Below are 14,076 nucleotides of genomic sequence, written 5' to 3' on the forward strand. Positions count from 1 at the left end.
GTGTGTAATCCTGGTCCCCCTCTTGCAGGTTGTGTGGCTGTTAATCTGCCTCTATAGCCCCCTCCTGTGTGTAACCCTGGTCCCCCTCGTGCAGGTTATGTGACTGTTATTCTGCCTCTATAGCCCCCTCCTGTGTGTAACCCTGGTCCCCCTCGTGCAGGTTAAGTGACTGTTATTCTGCCTCTATAGCCCCCTCCTGTGTGTAACCCTGGTCACCCTCATGCAGGTTATATAACTGTTATTCTACCTCAATAGCCCCCTCCTGTGTGTAACCCTGGTCCCCCTCGTGCAGGTTATGTGACTGTTATTCTGCCTCTATAGCCCCCTCCTGTGTGTAACCCTGGTCCCCCTCGTGCACGTTATGTGACTGTTATTCTGCCTCTATAGCCCCCTCCTGTGTGTAGCCCTGGTCACCCTCATGCAGGTTGTATAACTGTTATTCTGCCTCTATAGCCCCCTCCTGTGTGTAACCCTGGTCCCCCTCGTGCAGGTTATGTGACTGTTATTCTGCCTCTATAGCCCCCTCCTGTGTGTAACCCTGGTCCCCCTCATGCAGGTTATGTGACTGTTATTCTGCCTCTATAGCCCCCTCCTGTGTGTAACCCTGGTCACCCTCATGCAGGTTATATAACTGTTATTCTGCCTCTATAGCCCCCTCCTGTGTGTAACCCTGGTCCCCCTCATGCAGGTTATGTGACTGTTATTCTGCCTCTTTAGCCCCCTCCTGTGTGTAACCCTGGTCACCCTCATGCAGGTTATATAACTGTTATTCTGCCTCTATAGCCCCCTCCTGTGTGTAACCCTGGTCCCCCTCGTGCAGGTTATGTGACTGTTATTCTGCCTCTATAGCCCCCTCCTGTGTGTAGCCCTGGTCACCCTCATGCAGGTTGTATAACTGTTATTCTGCCTCTATAGCCCCCTCCTGTGTGTAACCCTGGTTCGCCTCATGCAGGTTATGTGACTGTTATTCTGCCTCTATAGCCCCCTCCTGTGTGTAACCCTAGTCCCCCTCATACAGGTTATATGACTGTTATTCTGCCTCTATAGCCCCCTCCTGTGTGTAACCCTGGTCCCCCACATGCAGGTTATATGACTGTTATTCTGCCTCTATAGCCCCCTCCTGTGTGTAACCCTGGTCCCCCTCATACAGGTTATATGACTATTATTCTGCCTCTATAGCCCCCTCCTGTGTGTAACCCTGGTCCCCCTCATTCAGGTTGTATGACTGTTATTCTGCCTCTATAGCCCCCTCCTGTGTGTAACCCTGGTCCCCCTCATGCAGGTTATATGACTGTTATTTTGCCTCTATACCCCCTCCTGTGTGTAACCCTGGTCCCCCTCATGCAGGTTATGTGACTGTTATTCTACCTCTATAGCCCCCTCCTGTGTGTGTCCCTGGTTCCCCTCATGCAGGTTGTATGACTGTTATTCTGCCTCTATAGCCCCCTCCTGTGTGTAACCCTGGTCCCCCTCATGCAGGTTGTATAACTGTTATTCTGCCTCTATAGCCCCCTCCTGTCTGTAACCCTGGTCCCCATCATGCAGGTTGTATGACGGTTATTCTGCCTCTATAGCCCTCATCCTGTGTGTAACCCTGGTCCCCCTCATGCAGGTTGTATGACGGTTATTCTGCCTCTATAGCCCCCTCCTGTGTGGAACTCTGGTCCCCCTCATGCAGGTTGTATGACTTTTATTCTGCTTTTATAGCCCCCTTCTATGTGTAACCCTGGTCCCCCTCATGCAGGTTATGTGACTGTTATTCTACCTCTATAGCCCCCTCCTGTGTGTAACCCTGGTCGCCCTCATGCAGGTTATATGACTTATTCTGCCTCTATAGCCTCCTCCTGTGTGTAATCCTGGTCCCCCACATGCAGGTTGTATGACTGTTATTCTGCCTCTATAGCCCCCTCCTATGTGTAACCCTGGTCCCCCTCATGCAGGTTGTATGACTGTTATTCTGCCTCTATAGCCCCCTCCTGTGTGTAACACTTGTCCCCCACATGCAGGTTGTATGACTGTTATTCTACCTCTATAGCCCCCTCCTGTGTGTAACCCTGGTCCCCCTCATGCAGGTTGTATGACTTATTCTGCCTCTATAGCCTCCTCCTGTCTGTTACCCTGGTCCCCCTCATGCAGGTTGTATGACTGTTATTCTGCCTCTATAGCCCCCTCCTGTGTGGAACCCTGGTCCCCCTCATGCAGGTTGTATGACTGTTATTCTGCCTCTATAGCCCCCTCCTGTGTGTAACCCTGGTCCCCCTCATGCAGGTTATATGACTGTTACTCTGTCTCTATAGCCCCCTCCTGTGTGTAACCCTGGTCCCCCTCATGCGGGTTATGTGACTTTTATTCTGCCTCTATAGCCCCCTCCTGTGTGTAACCCTGGTCCCCCTCATTCAGGTTGTATGACGGTTATTCTGCCTCTATAGCCCCCTCCTGTGTGGAACCCTGGTCCCCCTCATGCAGGTTGTATGACTGTTATTCTGCCTCTATAGCCCCCTCCTGTGTGTAACCCAGGTCCCCCTCATGCAGGTTGTATGACGGTTATTCTGCCTCTATAGCCCTCTCCTGTGTGCAACCCTGGTCCCCCTCATGCAGTTTGTATGACTGTTATTCTGCGTCTATAGCCCCCTCCTGTGTGGAACCCTGGTCCCCCTCATGCAGTTTGTATGACTGTTATTCTGCGTCTATAGCCCCCTCCTGTGTGTAATCCTGGTCCCCCTCTTGCAGGTTGTGTGGCTGTTAATCTGCCTCTATAGCCCCCTCCTGTGTGTAACCCTGGTCCCCCTCGTGCAGGTTATGTGACTGTTATTCTGCCTCTATAGCCCCCTCCTGTGTGTAACCCTGGTCCCCCTCGTGCAGGTTAAGTGACTGTTATTCTGCCTCTATAGCCCCCTCCTGTGTGTAACCCTGGTCACCCTCATGCAGGTTATATAACTGTTATTCTACCTCAATAGCCCCCTCCTGTGTGTAACCCTGGTCCCCCTCGTGCAGGTTGTATAACTGTTATTCTGCCTCTATAGCCCCCTCCTGTGTGTAACCCTGGTTCCCCTCATGCAGGTTATGTGACTGTTATTCTGCCTCTATAGCCCCCTCCTGTGTGTAACCCTGGTCACCCTCATGCAGGTTGTATAACTGTTATTCTGCCTCTATAGCCCCCTCCTGTGTGTTACCCTGGTTCCCCTCATGCAGGTTATGTGACTGTTATTCTGCCTCTATAGCCCCCTCCTGTGTGTAACCCTGGTCCCCCACATGCAGGTTATATGACTGTTATTCTGCCTCTATAGCCCCCTCCTGTGTGTAACCCTGGTCCCCCTCATACAGGTTATATGACTATTATTCTGCCTCTATAGCCCACTCCTGTGTGTAACCCTGGTCCCCCTCATACAGGTTATATGACTGTTATTTTGCCTCTATAGCCCCCTCCTGTGTGTAACCCTGGTCCCCCTCATGCAGGTTATATAACTGTTAATCTGCTTCTATAGCCCCCTTCTATGTGTAACCCTGGTCGCCCTCATGCAGGTTATATGACTTATTCTGCCTCTATAGCCTCCTCCTGTGTGTAATCCTGGTCCCCCACATGCAGGTTGTATGACTGTTATTCTGCCTCTATAGCCCCCTCCTATGTGTAACCCTGGTCCCCCTCATGCAGGTTGTATGACTGTTATTCTGCCTCTATAGCCCCCTCCTGTGTGTAACCCTGGTCGCCCTCATTCAGGTTATTATTCTGCCTCTATAGCCCCCTCCTATGTGTAACCGTGGTCCCCCTCATGCAGGTTATATGACTGTTACTCTGTCTCTATAGCCCCCTCCTATGTGTAACCCTGGTACCCCTCATACAGGTTGTATGACTGTTATTCTGCCTCTATAGCCCCCTCCTGTGTGTAACCCTGGTCCCCCTCATGCAGGTGATGTGACTGTTTTTCTGCTCTCTAGCCCCCTCCTCTGTGTAATCCTGGTCCCCCTCATGCAGGTTGTATGACTGTTATTCTGCCTCTATAGCCCCCTCCTGTGTGTAACCCTGGTCGCCCTCATGCAGGTTATATAACTGTTATTCTGCCTCTATAGCCCCCTCCTGTATGTAACCCTGGTTCCCCTCATGCAGGTTGTATGACTGTTATTCTACCTCTATAGCCCCCTCCTGTGTGTAACCTTGGTCCCCCTCATGCAGGTTGTATGACTTATTCTGCCTCTTTAGCCTCCTCCTGTCTGTTACCCTGGTCCCCCTCATGCAGGTTGTATGACTGTTATTCTGCCTCTATAGCCCCCTCCTGTGTATAACACTGGTCCCCCACATGCAGGTTGTATGACTGTTATTCTACCTCTATAGCCCCCTCCTGTGTGTAACCTTGGTCCCCCTCATGCAGGTTGTATGACTTATTCTGCCTCTATAGCCTCCTCCTGTCTGTTACCCTGGTCCCCCTCATGCAGGTTATATGACTGTTACTCAGTCTCTATAGCCCCCTCCTGTGTGTAACCCTGGTCCCCCTCATGCGGGTTATGTGACTGTTATTCTGCCTCTATAGCCCCCTCCTGTGTGTAACCCTGGTCCCCCTCATGCAGGTTGTATGACGGTTATTCTGCCTCTATAGCCCCCTCCTGTGTGGAACCCTGGTCCCCCTCATGCAGGTTGTATGACTGTTATTCTGCCTCTATAGCCCCCTCCTGTGTGTAACCCAGGTCCCCCTCATGCAGGTTGTATGACGGTTATTCTGCCTCTATAGCCCTCTCCTGTGTGCAACCCTGGTCCCCCTCATGCAGTTTGTATGACTGTTATTCTGCGTCTATAGCCCCCTCCTGTGTGGAACCCTGGTCCCCCTCATGCAGTTTGTATGACTGTTATTCTGCGTCTATAGCCCCCTCCTGTGTGTAATCCTGGTCCCCCTCTTGCAGGTTATGTGACTGTTATTCTGCCTCTATAGCCCCCTCCTGTGTGTAACCCTGGTCCCCCTCATGCAGGTTATGTGACTGTTATTCTGCCTCTATAGCCCCCTCCTGTGTGTAACCCTGGTCACCCTCATGCAGGTTATATAACTGTTATTCTGCCTCTATAGCCCCCTCCTGTGTGTAACCCTGGTTCCCCTCATGCAGGTTATGTGTCTTGTATTCTACCTCAATAGCCCCCTCCTGTGTGTAACCCTGGTCCCCCTCGTGCAGGTTATGTGACTGTTATTCTGCCTCTATAGCCCCCTCCTGTGTGTAACACTGGTCCCCCTCGTGCACGTTATGTGACTGTTATTCTGCCTCTATAGCCCCCTCCTGTGTGTAGCCCTGGTCACCCTCATGCAGGTTGTATAACTGTTATTCTGCCTCTATAGCCCCCTCCTGTGTGTAACCATGGTTCCCCTCATGCAGGTTATGTGACTGTTATTCTGCCTCTATAGCCCCCTCCTGTGTGTAACCCTGGTCGCCCTCATGCAGGTTATATGACTGTTATTCTGCCTCTATAGCCCCCTCCTGTGTGTAACCCTGGTTCCCCTCATGCAGGTTATGTGACTGTTATTCTACCTCTATAGCCCGCTCTTGTGTGTAACCCTGGTCCCCCTCGTGCAGGTTATATGACTGTTATTCTGTCTCTATAGCCCCCTCCTGTGTGTAACCCTGGTCACCCTCATGCAGGTTATGTGACTGTTATTCTGCCTCTATAGCCCCCTCCTGTGTGTAGCCCTGGTCACCCTCATGCAGGTTGTATAACTGTTATTCTGCCTCTATAGCCCCCTCCTGTGTGTTACCCTGGTTCCCCTCATGCAGGTTATGTGACTGTTATTCTGCCTCTATAGCCCCCTCCTGTGTGTAACCCTGGTCCCCCTCATGCAGGTTATATAACTTTTATTCTGCCTCTATAGCCCCCTCCTGTGTGTAACCCTGGTCACCCTCATGCAGGTTATGTGACTGTTATTCTGCCTCTATAGCCCCCTCCTGTGTGTAACCCTGGTCCCCCTCATGCAGGTTGTATGACTGTTATTCTGCCTCTATAGCCCCCTTCTGTGTGTAACCCTGGTCACCCTCATGCAGGTTATGTGACTGTTATTCTGCCTCTATAGCCCCCTCCTGTGTGTAACCCTGGTCCCCCTCATGCAGGTTGTATGACTGTTATTCTGCCTCTATAGCCCCCTCCTGTGTGTAACCCTGGTCCCCCTCATGCAGGTTGTATGACTGTTATTCTGCCTCTATAGCCCCCTCCTGTGTGGAACCCTGGTCCCCTTAATGCAGGTTGTATGACTGTTATTCTGCCTCTATAGCCCCCTCCTGTGTGTAACCCTGGTCCCCCTCATGCAGGTTATATAACTGTTATTCTGCCTCTATAGCCCCCTCCTGTGTGTAACCCTGGTCCCCCTCATGCAGGTTATGTGACTGTTATTCTGCCTCTATAGCCCCCTCCTGTCTGTAACCCTGGTCCCCATCATGCAGGTTGTATGACGGTTATTCTGCCTCTATAGCCCCCTCCTATGTGTAACCCTGGTCCCCCTCATGCAGGTTGTATGACTTTTATTCTGCCTCTATAGCCCCCTCCTGTGTGTAACCCTGGTCCCCCTCATGCAGGTTATATGACTGTTATTCTGCCTCTATAGCCCCCTCCTGTGTGTAACCATTGTCCCCCTCATGCAGGTTATATGACTGTTATTCTGCCTCTATAGCCCTCTCCTGTGTGTAACCCTGGTCCCCCTCATGCAGGTTATGTAACTGTTATTCTGCCTCTATAGCCCCCTCCTGTGTGCAACCCTGGTCACCCTCATGCAGTTTGTATGACTGTTATTCTGCGTCTATAGCCCCCTCCTGTGTGGAACCCTGGTCCCCATCATGCAGGTTGTATGACGGTTATTCTGCCTCTATAGCCCCCTCCTTTGTGTAACCCTGGTCCCCCTCATGCAGGTTATGTGACTGTTATTCTGCCTCTATTGCCCCCTCCTGTGTGTAACCCTGGTCCCCCTCATGCAGGTTATGTGACTGTTATTCTACCTCTATAGCCCCTCCTGTGTGTAACTATGGTCCCCCTCATGCAGGTTGTATGACGGTTATTCTGCCTCTATAGCCCCCTCCTGTGTGTAACCCTGGTCGCCCTCATGCAGGTTATATGACTTATTCTGCCTCTATAGCCTCCTCCTGTCTGTTACCCTGGTCCCCCTCATGCAGGTTGTATGACTGTTATTCTGCCTCTATAGCCCCCTCCTGTGTGTAATCCTGGTCCCCCACATGCAGGTTATATGACTGTTATTCTACTTCTATAGCCCCCTCCTGTGTGTAACCTTGGTCCCCCTCATGCAGGTTGTATGACTGTTATTCTGCCTCTATAGCCCACTCCTGTGTGTAACCCTGGTCCCCCTCATGCATGTTATATGACTTATTCTGCCTCTATAGCCTCCTCCTGTCTGTTACCCTGGTTCCCCTCATGCAGGTTGTATGACTGTTATTCTGCCTCTATAGCCCCATCCTGTGTGTAACCCTGGTCCCCCTCATGCAGGTTATATGACTGTTACTCTGTCTCTATAGCCCCGTCCTGTGTGTAACCCTGGTCCCCCTCATGCAGGTTATGTGACTGTTATTCTGCCTCTATAGCCCCCTCCTGTGTGTAACCCTGGTCGCCCTCATTCAGGTTATTATTTTGCCTCAATAGCCCCCTTCTGTGTGTAACCCTGGTCCCCCTCATGCAGGTTGCATGACTGTTATTCTGCCTCTATAGCCCCCTCCTGTGTGTAACCCAGGTCCCCCTCATGCAGGTTGTATGACGGTTATTCTGCCTCTATAGCCCCCTCCTGTGTGGAACCCTGGTCCCCCTCATGCAGGTTGTATGACTGTTATTCTGCCTCTATAGCCCCCTCCTGTGTGCAACCCTGGTCCCCCTCATGCAGTTTGTATGACTGTTATTCTGCGTCTATAGCCCCCTCCTGTGTGTAACCCTGGTCCCCCTCATGCAGGTTATGTGACTGTTATTCTGCCTCTATAGCCCCCTCCTGTGTGGAACCCTGGTCCCCCTCATGCAGGTTGTATGACTGTTATTCTGCCTCTATAGCCCCCTCCTGTGTGTAACCCTGGTCCCCCCCATGCAGGTTATGTGACTATTATTCTGCCTCTATAGCCCCCTCCTGTGTGTAACCCTGGTCACCCTCATGCAGGTTATATAACTGTTATTCTGCCTCTATAGCCCCCTCCTGTGTGTAACCCTGGTCGCCCTCATGCAGGTTATATGACTGTTATTCTGCCTCTATAGCCCCCTCCTGTGTGTAACCCTGGTCCCTCTCAAACAGGTTATATGACTGTTATTCTGTCTCTATAGCCCCCTCCTTTGTGTAACCCTGGTCCCCCTCATGCAGGTTATGTGACTGTTATTCTGCCTCTATAGCCCCCTCCTGTGTGTAACCCTGGTCCCCCTCATGCAGGTTATGTGACCGTTATTCTGCCTCTATAGCCCCCTCCTGTATGTAACCCTGGTCCCCCTCATACAGGTTATGTGACTGTTATTCTGCCTCTATATCCCCCTCCTGTGTGTATCCCTGGTTCCCCTCATGCAGGTTATATGACTGTTATTCTGCCTCTATAGCCCCCTCCTGTGTGTAACCCTGGTCCCCCACATGCAGGTTATATGACTGTTATTCTGCCTCTATAGCCCCCTCCTGTGTGTAACCCTGGTCCCCCTCATGCAGGTTATGTGACTGTTATTCTGCCTCTATATCCCCCTCCTGTGTGTATCCCTGGTTCCCCTCATGCAGGTTATATGACTGTTATTCTGCCTCTATAGCCCCCTCCTGTGTGTAACTCTGGTCCCCCACATGCAGGTTGTATGACTGTTATTCTGCCTCTATAGCCCCCTCCTGTGTGTAACCCTGGTCGCCCTCATGCAGGTTATATAACTGTTAATCTGCCTCTATAGCCCCGTCCTGTCTGTAACCCTGGTCCCCCTCATGCAGGTTGTATGACTGTTATTCTGCCTCTATAGCCTCCTTCTATGTGTAACCCTGGTCCCCCTCATGCAGGTTATGTGACTGTTATTCTGCCTCTATAGCCCCCTCCTGTGTGTAACCCTGGTCACCCTCATGCAGGTTATGTGACTGTTATTCTGCCTCTATAGCCCCCTCCTGTGTGTAACCCTGGTCGCCCTCATGCAGGTTATATAACTGTTATTCTGCCTCTATAGCCCCCTCCTGTGTGTAACCCTGGTCCCCCTCATGCAGGTTATGTGACTGTTATTCTGCCTCTATAGCCCCCTCCTGTGTGTAACTTTGGTCCCCCTCATGCAGGTTGTATGACTGTTATTCTGCCTCTATAGCCCCCTCCTGTGTGTAACCCTGGTCCCCCTCATGCAGGTTATATGACTTATTCTGCCTCTATAGCCTCCTCCTGTCTGTTACCCTTGTCCCCCTCATGCAGGTTGTATGACTGTTATTCTGCCTCTATAGCCCCCTCCTGTGTGTAACCCTGGTCCCCCTCATGCAGGTTATATGACTGTTATTCAGCCTCTATAGCCCCCTCCTGTGTGGAACCCTGGTCCCCCTCATGCAGGATGTATGACTGTTATTGTGCCTCTATAGCCCCCTCCTGTGTGTAACCCTGGTCCCCCTCATGCAGGTTATATGACGGTTATTCTGCCTCTATAGCCCCCTCCTGTGTGGATCCCTGGTCCCCCTCATGCAGGTTGTATGACTGTTATTCTGCCTCTATAGCCCCCTCCTGTGTGCAACCCTGGTCGCCCTCATTCAGGTTATTATTCTGCCTCTATAGCCCCCTTCTGAGTGTAACCCTGGTCCCCCTCATGCAGGTTATATGACTGTTACTCTGTCTCTATAGCCCCCTCCTGTGTGTAACCCTGGTCCCCCTCATGCAGGTTATATGACTGTTATTCTTCCTCTATAGCCCCCTCCTGTGTGTAACCCTGGTCCCCCTCATGCAGGTTGTATGACGGTTATTCTGCCTCTATAGCCCCCTCCTGTGTGGAACCCTGGTCCCCCTCATGCAGGTTGTATGACGGTTATTCTGCCTCTATAGCCCCCTCCTGTGTGCAACCCTGGTCCCCCTCATGCAGTTTGTATGACTGTTATTCTGCCTCTATAGCCCCCTCCTGTGTGTAAGCCTGGTCACCCTCATGCAGGTTATATAACTGTTATTCTGCCTCTATAGCCCCCTCCTGTGTGTAACCCTGGTCCCCTCATGCAGGTTGTATGACTGTTAATCTGCCTCTATAGCCCCCTCCTGTGTGTAACCCTGGTCGCCCTCATGCAGGTTATATAACTGTTATTCTGCCTCTATAGCCCACTCCTGTGTGTAATCCTGGTCCCCCTCATGCAGGTTGTATGACTGTTATTCTGCCTCTATAGCCCCCTCCTGTGTGTAACCCTGGTCGCCCTCATGCAGGTTTTATGACTGTTATTCTGCCTCTATAGCCCCCTCCTGTGTGTAACCCTGGTCCCCCTCTTACAGGTTGTATGACTGTTATTCTGCCTCTATAGCCCCTTCCTGTGTGTAACCCTGGTCCCCCTCATGCAGGTTATGTGACTGTTATTCTGCCTCTATAGCCCCCTCCTGTGTGTAACCCTTGTCCCCCTCATGCAGGTTATATGACTGTTATTCTGCCTCTATTGCCCCCTCCTGTGTGTAACCCTGGTCCCCCTCATGCAGGTTATGTGACTGTTATTCTGCCTCTATAGCCCCCTCCTGTGTGTAACCCTGGTCCCCCTCATGCAGGTTATGTGACTGTTATTCTGCCTCTATAGCCCCTCCTGTGTGTAACCCTTGTCCCCCTCATGCAGGTTATATGACTGTTATTCTGCCTCTATAGCCCCCTCCTGTGTGTAACCCTGGTCCCCCTCATGCAGGTTATGTGACTGTTATTCTGCCTCTATAGCCCCCTCCTGTGTGTAACCCTGGTCCCCCTCATGCAGGTTATATGACTGTTACTCTGCCTCTATAGCCCCTTCCTGTGTGTAACCCTGGTTCCCCTCATGCAGGTTATGTGACTGTTATTCTGCCTCTATAGCCCCCTCCTGTGTGTAACCCTGGTCCCCCTCGTGCAGGTTATATGACTGTTATTCTGCCTCTATAGCCCCCTCTTGTGTGTAACCCTGGTCGCCCTCATGCAGGTTATGTGACTGTTATTCTGCCTCTTTAGCCCCCTCCTGTGTGTAACCTAGGGGTGTGCACCGGCCACTTTTCGTGTTTTGTGTTTTGGTTTTGGATCTGGATCTTTCTTCGTGTTTTGGATCTGGATTGGTTTTGCCAAAACCACCCTTCCGTGTTTTGGGTTCTGGGTTTTGTGTTTTGGATCTGTATTTTTTTGAAAAAAAGCATAAAAACAGCTAAAATCACAGAATTTGTAGGTTTTTCTGCTCCTATGCTATTATTAACCTCAATAACCTTAATTTCCACTCATTTCCAGTCTATTCTGAATACCTCACACCTCACAATAGTGTTTTTATGTCCAAAAGGTTGCACCGAGGTAGCTGGATGACTATGCTAAGCGACACGAGTGGGCGGCACAAACACGTGACCCATCTAGGCGTGAAACTGCAGTGGCAGACAGGATGGCATTGAAAAACTAGGCCCCAAACTGTACATGATGCAAAGAAAAAAAAGAGGTGCAAGATGGAATTGTCCTTGGGCCCTCCCACCCACCCTTATGTTGTATAAACAGGACATGCACACTTTAACAAACCAATCATTTCAGCGCCAGGGTCTGCCACACAACTGTGGCTGAAATGATTGGTTCGTTTGGGCCCCCACAAAACAAGCTGGCAATTAATCTGTCCCTGCACAAACTGGCTCTACGGAGGCAAGAAGTCGTCCTCATCCTCCTCATCCACAGATTCCTCACCCTCTTCAGTGTTATGTACATCCTCATCCTCACAGAGTATTAATTCGTCCCTGCTGGAACCACAGGTCCCTCTGTACGTTCTGGAGGCTGGTCTCCCTGGAAGAGTTGATCATTCATTTTATGAACATCATCTTCTCCACATTTTGTGGAAGCAACCTCCTACGCCTTTCGCTAACAAGGTTCCCGGCTGCACTAAACACTCTTTCGGAGTACACACTGGAGGGGGGGCAACTCAGGTAAAATAGAGCCAGTTTGTACAGGGACCTCCAAATTGCTTCTTTTTCCTGCCAGTACAGGTACGGACTGTCTGACATGCCTACTTGGATGCTGTCACCGATGTAATCCTTTAACAGACAGACGCACGCTTGTCGCTGCTGCTTTGAGGATTCAAGTGCGGCTACAGCCCACACAATTCACAAAGACAGAAAAAAAAAAAGAATATTTTTATTGTTTGTGGAGCACACTTTGAGGGTTACACCACCCTCTAACAGACAGACGCACGCTTGTCGCTGCTGCTTTGAGGATGCAAGTGCGGCTACAGCCCACACAATTCACAAAGACAGAAAAAAGAAGAAGAATATTTTTATTCTTTGTGTAGCACACTTTGAGGGTGTCACCACCCTTTAACAGACAGACGCACGCTTGTCGCTGCTGCTTTAAGGATGCAGGTGCGGCTACAGCCCACACATTTCACAAAGACCGAAAAAAAAAGACCAATATTTTAATTGTTTGTGTAGCACACTTTGAGGGTGTCACCACCCTTTAACAGACAGACGCACGCTTGTCGCTGCTGCTTTAAGGATGCAGGTGCGGCTACAGCCCACACAATTCACAAAGACAGAAAAAAGAAGAATATTTTTATTGTTTGTGTAGCACACTTTGAGGGTGTCACCACCCTTTAACAGACAGACGCACGCTTGTCGCTGCTGCTTTGAGGATGCAAGTGCGGCTACATCGCACACAAGTCACAAACACATAAAAAAAATAGTTTTTTATTTTTTGGAGCACTTTGAGAGTTACACCACCCAATAACAGACAGACGCACGCTTGTTGCTGCTGCTTTAAGGATGCAGGTGCGGCTACAGCCCACACATTTCACAAAGACCGAAAAAAAAGAACAATATTTTAATTGTTTGTGTAGAACACTTTGAGGGTGTCACCACCCTTTAACAGACAGACGCACGCTTGTCGCTGCTGCTTTAAGGATGCAGGTGCGGCTACAGCCCACACAATTCACATAGACAGATAAAAGAAGAAGAATATTTTTATTCTTTGTGTAGCACACTTTGAGGGTGTCACCACCCTTTAACAGACAGACGCACGCTTGTCGCTGCTGCTTTAAGGATGCAGGTGCGGCTACAGCCCACACATTTCACAAAGACCGAAAAAAAAAGAACAATATTTTAATTGTTTGTGTAGCACACTTTGAGGGTGTCACCACCCTTTAACAGACAGACGCACGCTTGTCGCAGCTGCTTTAAGGATGCAGGTGCGGCTACAGCCCACACAATTCACAAAGACAGAAAAAAGAACAATATTTTAATTGTTTGTGTAGCACACTTTGAGGGTGTCACCACCCTTTAACAGACAGACGCACGCTTGTCGCTGCTGCTTTAAGGATGCAGGTGCGGCTACAGCCCACACAATTCACAAAGACAGAAAAAAGAAGAATATTTTTATTGTTTGTGTAGCACACTTTGAGGGTGTCACCACCCTTTAACAGACAGACGCACGCTTGTCGCTGCTGCTTTGAGGATGCAAGTGCGGCTACATCGCACACAAGTCACAAACACATTAAAAAAATAGTTTTTTATTTTTTGGAGCACTTCGTGAGTTACACCACCCTTTAACAGACAGACGCACGCTTGTCGCTGCTGCTTTAAGGATGCAGGTGCGGCTACAGCCCACACAATTCACAAAGACAGAAAAAAGAAGAAGAATATTTTTATTGTTTGTGTAGCACACTTTGAGGGTGTCACCACCCTTTAACAGACAGACGCACGCTTGTCGCTGCTGCTTTGAGGATGCAAGTGTGGCTACATCGCACACAAGTCACAAACACATTAAAAAAATTTTTTTGATTTTTTGGAGCACTTTGAGAGTTACAACACCCTTTAACAGACAGACGCACGCTTGTCGCTGCTGCTTTGAGGATGCAAGTGCGGCTACAGCCCACACAATTCACAAAGACAGAAAAAAAAAGAACAATATTTTAATTGTTTGTGTAGCACACTTTGAGGGTGTCACCACCCTTTAACAGACAGACGCACGCT

General features: G+C 50.1%; 1 protein-coding gene across 4 annotated transcripts in view; it reads left to right on the forward strand.

The window, feature by feature from the left end:
* ART1 (ADP-ribosyltransferase 1) overlaps positions 1–14,076 on the forward strand; it is a 64,908-nt gene that overhangs the window by 21,429 nt on the left and 29,403 nt on the right. The window contains exon 1 of one of the 4 annotated variants that reach the window (XM_088461457.1): positions 1,558–1,612. The exons of 1 other annotated variant lie outside the window; for it this stretch is intronic. In XM_088461457.1, coding sequence (XP_088317583.1) covers positions 1,607–1,612 — 6 coding nt within the window. In that variant the 5' untranslated portion in view covers positions 1,558–1,606. Of the gene's footprint in view, positions 1–1,557; positions 1,613–3,893; positions 3,909–7,115; positions 7,135–14,076 lie in introns of those variants that run through there. 2 more of the 4 variants (XM_088461456.1, XM_088461458.1) reach the window with 2 other exon arrangements.

The sequence above is a fragment of the Taudactylus pleione genome, unplaced genomic scaffold (genome assembly GCF_031769625.1).
Source record: "Taudactylus pleione unplaced genomic scaffold, aTauple2 ptg001056l, whole genome shotgun sequence".
Lineage (NCBI taxonomy): Eukaryota > Metazoa > Chordata > Amphibia > Anura > Myobatrachidae > Taudactylus > Taudactylus pleione.